Raw genomic sequence first — 8,087 nt, 5'->3', positions numbered from 1 at the left:
TTTAAAGAAAATTCACTGAGCACTTCACTATTTTCAACCTATCTTCATATAATTGGTATTATCACATTAGTGCTTGTGATAATATTATGCATGGTACCATTTTAGTACATCAATATTAATTAATAGCAAAGTAAAAGTAGGATGCTCCTACAATTGTGTTGACATTTCTATGGGTGGGGTGCAGCAGCTGCAACACATTGCAGTAGGGGTTGTGTGAGGTGACTGGGTCACGCTTCCAAATAGCCCAAAAGTCCAAATTAATTAACCAAATTTCTCGATTTGATTTACGGAAACCAAACCACCACGCGTTTGTGTGCCTGTAGTAGTCCACACTAAGTCCAGGGCAGGCCAGGGCCAGGACCCAGGTCCAACAACAATAAACCGGGATCTGTCATGTCATCACACCAAGGAAGCTATGTCACCATCCATGATCATGATGTCACGGTCACGGAACGCTTCAGTGTTGACCGCCAGCCGTCGCAGAGACGCAGACTAGACAGTCAGGAGGTCGAATACTCCACTGACAGTTGGGTTGGGTGGACAGAGAGAGAGAGGCAGCTGCGCAAGGTGATCATTTTCGGGGTTTATTTTCTGGTCCGGAATCGGGATATGTGTGGAGAAACACATCAGGTCCCACACTCGAAAAAGACACTTTTGCTGTCTTGAACACGTCGAACATGTCCAAAACAACTCTTTGTCTTTGTTTCTTCATTGTGTGGGAGACTGGAATTATTTTAGGAACGTGTGCGCTGGCTGGAACTTCTGGTGAGTTTTGTCCAATGGATTTTATTTAGTTTATGTTATATTATCAGACAGTCAGTAATGTATGCCTTTCGACCCGGACTAGGTTTGATTCATATATGGCCAACATAACGATAACGATAAGTTGGAAGCGGTCAATACCACTGCGGGAACAATGTAAACAACAAGACTACACAAGTGAAGACATGTTGAACTACAAGACTCTGCTGCCATTTCACAATGTAGCCTAATAGCAGCTACATAGGACAATAATTACATTACAATTACATTTTCATTTCATGTTGCTTATTGTAGTTTCTCTTTTCAGTGCGGGCTAACTTTTAGCACGACGCGTGCGTGCGTAGCGTCCTGCTATACTAGTCTCTACTCTCTACCATGCTCTCTACCGCCCCCTCATCCTGTCTCTCTCTGTCTATCTGTCTCTCTTCCTCTCTTGTCTCATCTGTATCTTTCTCTCGCTTATATTTTATGTCGAGCATCAACATTTTCAGTGGTTGTGTTTTATTTCCTTTGCGATAAGTTAACACACATTTTAGCTGCAATCATTCTGGCTGGCATCAGGCACCCCCCTCCCCTCAAATATTCATATGATCATTCATTCCTTATTAGAATGTTGTCTTGTTCAGCTTGTTCATACACTATGCTACCATTCTCACTGCCTGCCTCATTTGGGATGATGGGCCATCATCAGTCATGGCTTTCTTTCTGTTCTCACAGACATAGATGCTTTTACCATCCGGCACAAAGAAACAGACAAGTGTTTGGTGGCAAAGGACTCAACCAGTGTGGGTCTTGAGTCCTGTGACAACAGCAATGGGTCTCAGTGGTGGAAGTGGGGATCCGGTCATCGGCTTTTCCACGTAAACACATCTCTTTGCCTGGGGTTGGAGGTACAGTCCAAGGCCTTGTCTCTGTTGGACTGTGGCACCAAAGGGCTGAACAGCATGTTGTGGTGGCGTTGCCGAGATGGCACTGTTCACACCGTTTACCAGATGGGCCTAACCGTTGGCACTGGCAGAGTACTTGCCAAGCGTGACCCAGGCGACACCTGGACAAGAGATGGAACCCAGGACAGCATATGTCAGCAGCCGTACCGTGGTGAGTGTTTGCACGTTTCAGGAGAGATGGATTAAAGGGGAATGCTGCAAATGTATAACCTGAAACCTATCTTTCTGTTTTGAGGATAGTGTATTCAAAGTGTGTCTCAGTTAAAACTAAAGCCTGTCACCTGACTATGTTCCCTGCTGGATGGTGCACTTTTCAGAGCTATGAGCACTTGGATAAAAGTTTCATGGAACCCATTATTGATAATAATGAGGATGGTCCATAGCTCTAATGCCGCAAAAATTGAGAGTGATATTCAAATATTATTTTTTTAAAGCTGAATTCAGTTAAGCCTGCATTTTTGTTTCCTCAACACCCATGTCTTGCTATTGTCTCCGTATGCCCTTTTAACAAACTGGTTTTGCATAGCAAGAAGAATATTGTTTGTGTTTAGTATAGCTTGCTTGGTAGTATGTTTTTGATTCTACATGAAATGTGGGATGTTACAGATTACCCATCAAATACTGTATATGCCTAGTAATTGGCATAATTTCAAGATTCAAAACTGCACTAACTTCAACTGGTCAGCCAAATGAGATATCGGCAAATAATCCCCCAAATCATGCAGAACTAAAATGGCTAGGCCCGGACCGCTGGCGTAGCATTCCAGGCATCTGCATGTCACGGGTTCGAATCAAGATTCCGGCGACCTTTGCTGCGTGTCACTCCCTATCTCTCTCTCTCTCTCCCCATTTCTTGTCAGTTTTGTTTTGTATTTTTATTTATAGGACAGTAGGTCCTATAAATAAAAATACAAAACTAAACTAAAATGGATGAATGATTTCGCTTCATGCACTTCTGTCCTCTCTTTCCTCCTAGTTGTTCACACAACAAATGGGAACTCTGCTGGAGCCCCCTGTGAGTTTCCGTTCCTCTACAATGGCACCTGGCATCATCACTGCCTCCCTGATGACGATTCCCCTGGATTGTCCTGGTGTGCTACCACGGATGATGACACTGAAAGAAAATGGGGCCACTGTCTAAAACCTGGCATGTTGTATTTTGTTTTCTTTCAATCAGATATGAGCCAGAAATGCCAGGACTCTACTCTGAGATTAGCAGGTCAGGGTTTTATCCCCGGGCCGGGTCATACCAAAGACTATAAAATTGGGACCAAATGCCTCCCATCTTGGCACGGCAGCAAAGGGTTGGATTATGGGTCCCAGTGACATACAGTATTTGGCGTCACATCCAGGGGGTGTACTTGTAAATTAAGCTGCCGTGAGCTGCAGAATCAGGAGATAGGCTCTTGGCTCGGTAAGGCCATGTGACTTGTGATTTTTGAAATGGACTTATAGCCAGGAATACACTGAAATCCTGATCTGATCTTTAACGAGGTTATAACGAGATCATATGAGACAATACAATACATAAAGATCATCTGACATCCTGATCCTGCTGTTAAAGATATGACAATATAGTAGCCTGGTTCGAGCCCATGAATCACTGTCCAAGAGTTCCAGGCTAACAACATACAGTAGTGCATACTGCCAATTGAATGACACACTATAGAATAGTGCTCAGTAAGAGGAACACAAAATGATCATTACAAAGATGACAGTCATGATGTTCAGTTAAAACACACTAACATACTGTACAAGCACCGGTATGGAGGATTGGCTAGCTTGTCATTTAGGGCTTTGATGGACAGAGTCAAAGGAGAGACAAAGGACGGAGTGCAACCCCCAAGGACACATGTCAGGCCTGGACAGGCCACACTACTGTAAATCTCATCTAATAACAGGAAATGGTTAGTCAGTTCCCATCAGCTGTCATTACAATGACATGAACCCCCTGACACCATTGTGCACCAACAAATCACTCGGTGTTAAAAAGTGTAATAATTGACATAAATAAATACTGGTCCCATAAATAAACTACTACAGTATAAACTATAAACTACTCCAATAAATACCCTTTTTCTTTTACAATGTAGGCTGAACCGTGGGAGACCATAATACAGTACATACTGTAGCACATGCATGCAATAACTAAACTACCATTGTACTTTCTGTCTGTCTCCTTCACAGAGGATGGGTGCCAGACTCTGTTTATGCCAGCCGAGGGAGAATCATGCTACGAGTTTGTTCCCAGTGCAGCAGTGACTTGGAAAGAGGCTTTGCACTCATGTCGCAGTCAAGGGGCTGACCTGCTCACTCTCTCTGGCCCTGAAGACCTATCCTCCATCTGTAAGACTGTTCTCCTTTACAATCCTGTGTGAAATGACAGTAAAACCTTGGTGTGCTTATGCTATTTTTTTGTTTTGTTTTTACCCAGTAAGACATGAGGCCGATCCTACACACTTACAGATTTTTCAAAAATGTAAAAAAATAACAGATCTGCTATTTTTGAATAGCCAACACGAAATAAATAAATTACACAGATGCTTTCCCGGTAGATATTAATAATATTAGAAGCATGTCAAAGATGACAAAAGTTGTACAAACAATCACGTACAGTTGTACACACTGTGCATACTAAAATAGCACCATTGTTTGTTGCCTGTTTTTGAACATGATGACACAAATTCACTTTAGTCTTTGCTCTGTAATTGTCTCCCAGACACAGGATGATTAATTGAATAAAGTTTTACAAGAACTAATTATGATAATGACTTTTGTATAAAGGGATTTCACAGCAGTATTTTGAACATTATTTATTGTGAAGGCCGTCAGTATTTCTCTGTTCCTCTTCCGCTAATTCTGTAGAGAACTCTTTGAGCTGCACCGCAGGGTGTGTACACACATCTTATGCAAATATGATCAAATACTGACGAAGGCTGAAGCTTTTAACTTGTTCTACTCATCATCAGTTGCCAAAGAAAAACTAAGTTCAATTTACACCCTTTCTTATACTTGCTCGACCGAAAAAGCCTTCCATTGTTCTCATCTAGTCTCGCTCTACTTGTCACATACCATTATGCAACTGGCATATTTTGATGTTTGTCTTTTGCAGTAGTGGGAGGTCTTGCCAGAACAATGCCAGAGAGGATGTGGATCGGTCTTCACCAGTTGGACACCGCTCAGGGTTGGCAGTGGTCAGACGGCTCTCCCCTGTCTTTCCTGCGATGGGAATCAGGTGAGAGCATATGTTTTGTGACGCTGAAGTTTTGTGACGCTAACACATACTGTATGTCTTCATCTTATTTCATCATCTTTCTTTGTTAATCTGAGGGGCGCCAGTCTTTAGTTCAATGTTTGTTAAAACGCCATTGACAATTAAGGGACCATTTACGTCATAATGTGCATTATCATTACGTATATTGTCTTTTTATTGTTAATGGCGTTTCCTGTTTGTGTTTGCACCGTTTGTTTTATATCACCATTACATCACCTAATCAACATGAGTTAGACTTTAATATATTAGCGCCCCTCACTTCACACGGGTGTGATTTTTAATACTTATCTGCACTGTGTGGAGTTTGCATGTTCTCCCCGTGTCCCCTAGGGTAGGTACCCTAACAATAAACATGCAGTAATCCTGGTCACTAAACTGCCTCCCCCTGGCCAGCCGGGGCTCCTGATGGAGGGGAAAGGAACTGGTTGGAAAAACGTGTTCCTTCCACGCGCTACGTCCAACCAGGGAAACTCCCCCCTGTCAGGTGTAAAGGAGCAACTTGGACAATCAGGCATGAAGGAAGCATGAGTTCAAGTCCGTTGCTCTCCCCTTGTCCCCCATATATATGGGGGACTAGGTTGGTGGAGGGTGTGTAGAGCCCAGGATCATTGACACAGGGGTGAAAAATGGGTTACAAAAATCGTGGGATAAAAATGGGATAACTGTTACTGTACATACGGGCTGGGGCTGGGAGTGTTGGCCGTGAGGAGTAGGACGAAGGCTCTATATGTCCTCCTGGTGGGGACTCCTCACTGGTAGGTCAGTCAGTAAGATGCAACAGCAGTGACACAGAAATGTGTGTGGGGAGGAATCAATTGGCATAATGATTAAATTGGAAAAGGTGTCATTAATCAAATTTGTCAGCAGAATATTGCTAAATATGAATCAAGTTGTGCCTCACAACAACAATGTTGGTTAGTAAGATATTCATGTTTTACGTTAATCTGTATATTTGTGATACATCAATCAACACAATCAACTACTTTCTAACTTTCACACCCCACTTGAGTCACTTTGCCTTCACTTGCATCACCAGGCATTTTCTGGTTTTGCAGAGTGGTTTGCTGCGTTTGTTCTGTTTCATGTTGTCATGCGCATAGTGGCGTGTGCTATGATTGGGTTTGTCTGTATATTCCTAGATTTTTTTTTTTTTAAGATATTTTTTTGCGGCTTACGCCTTTTATTGATTTTTTAAGGGACAGATAGTAGGCTGACAGGAAACGGGAGAGAGATGGGGGGATGACATGCGGTAAAGGCCGTGTCGGGTTCGGGAGTCGAACCCGCGGCACACAGCGACTGGATCACCAGTCCGGTGCCCAGACCGTTACGCTACGGCCTGGGCCTGTATATTCCTAGATTGCTAGATGGCCATACAAATGGGATTAGCATTGTTAATTGTTTTTTGCCATTATATTTCAGCAAAACATTCCTTTCAAAGCTTGACAAATGTTTACAAATTGTTAATGTGAATAATTCTAATGATTTGCAGGACAAACATTTCCCAATGAATCGTGCAATGCTAATTTTAGAGCTCAGCTGCTGTTGGTGCAGTACTGTAAACTGTGTGACTCACTGTCAGTCAGAGAAACAATGAGGCCAGTGTTGTAAACAAGGTCATTGTGACTGGCCATTGATTGGACACAGTGTAGTATTGAGCTTGTTTGGGCACACTAACACATTAGGGACACTGAATGGAACGCTTTATGAATCACGCTAACTATTGTAATATGGTGAGCTGTTTAAGACTGCAGTGTAGCCACACTGTCCCTAACTCTACTTTAGCCATCCAGATTAGTGCTGATCTGAGCTTTTTTTGTGGAGACAACCACATATTTCACTTTAAAAAATATATAATTATTTGGTTGTCTACTCAGCCCTATATACTTCAATGTATCATGAATAGTGCTTGACACACTGTGAGCTTGTAGATCTTCCTAAAAGTTAATTATTTCATCGCTTCAATTTCTTTTCAAATAAAAACTAAACTGAACTAGCAAGCCCACTATAAAAACTAAAGTTCAGAACTATATTAATGTCCCTGGGGGAGGGGGGGGGGGGGGTTACGATTATATTCGTAGATGGCAATAAAATAATTAATCAAACTCATTCAGTGTGTGTGTGTGTGTGTGTGTGTGTGTGTGTGTGTGTGCTTCATGTTGGACAGGAATGCCATCCTCGTCCGTGTTTGTTGAATCAGACTGTGGCGTACTGAACTCTAGACAGCGATATGAGACTGAAGCGTGTGACAAACGGCTGCCATACATCTGCAAGAAAAGCGTCAATGCCTCCCGTACAGCAACAACTGGTACTTTGACTTCCTTTTAACTACTATTCTTTCCCCAGAATACGGATGCTGGGGCTTTAAGTGGTTAATGGGTTGGCAAGTTAAATGTTTCATGACATTCATTTTCAAATCAGAGCACTTGTTTGATCCCAGACCACAGTACTGAATGTTCACAGATTGTGAGGGTGCAATTGAGCTCAGAAAACCTAAAACAATTAAGAAAAAATACAAAAACATTTTTTATGTCACAATCCCTTTAATAATACAACCAAAATCTTCATCTTGTTATTTTACCATCCATCCTCTCTTCAAAACCAGTGTAAAGGAACACTCAACCCTTTTTCAAGTATCCATACAGTATATTGGTTCTCTGCTAATCTGCTCTCTCTGCATTAGCGGTATGATTTAGGTATAGCCTGGTTAATAAACCAGACCGAATCAGCCGTTGGCAAAAATAAATTGCCTGCCGGCGGATTTCGGTCTGGAGAGGCTCAATTGTACGCCCATTTCCTACACCAGAGAATGTGGGTGGCCAATCGGGACACGGTATGCAATATGGGCGGGCTTTGGTACAGTGACCTTCAATGCTTGAGACCTTTGACTGACAGTAGCTCTGACCAATTGCGTCAAAGAGAAAATGTTTCCCTGGAAATGAAATCCAAGCTGAGCCTCCCCAGACTATATCCCGCGGTCCGTGCGATATTAGTCTGGTTTATTAACCAGGCTAATGTAGGCAGGCTGTGTATAGTTGTACCTGCCAATGACATAATTAGTGGCGATTTCAAGCTAGATTTATATTCCTCTTATTTTATTATTTAAG

At 42.4% G+C, this 8,087-nt stretch overlaps 1 protein-coding gene across 1 annotated transcript in view; it reads left to right on the top strand.

The window, feature by feature from the left end:
- Positions 1-339: 339 nt before the first annotated feature.
- ly75 (lymphocyte antigen 75) overlaps positions 340-8,087 on the top strand; it is a 31,033-nt gene continuing 23,285 nt past the window's right edge. Inside the window, exons 1-6 of the mRNA XM_083789959.1 lie at positions 340-765; positions 1,480-1,860; positions 2,686-2,856; positions 3,897-4,055; positions 4,822-4,944; positions 7,148-7,288. Coding sequence (XP_083646085.1) covers positions 678-765; positions 1,480-1,860; positions 2,686-2,856; positions 3,897-4,055; positions 4,822-4,944; positions 7,148-7,288 — 1,063 coding nt within the window. The 5' untranslated portion in view covers positions 340-677. The remainder of the gene's footprint in view (positions 766-1,479; positions 1,861-2,685; positions 2,857-3,896; positions 4,056-4,821; positions 4,945-7,147; positions 7,289-8,087) is intronic.

Source organism: Protomyctophum parallelum, assembly GCF_964188405.1.
Source record: "Protomyctophum parallelum genome assembly, chromosome: 2".
Classification (NCBI taxonomy): Eukaryota; Metazoa; Chordata; class Actinopteri; order Myctophiformes; family Myctophidae; genus Protomyctophum; species Protomyctophum parallelum.
Note: the sequence above shows the minus strand (reverse complement) of the source record. Positions and strands in the feature narration are given on the sequence as shown.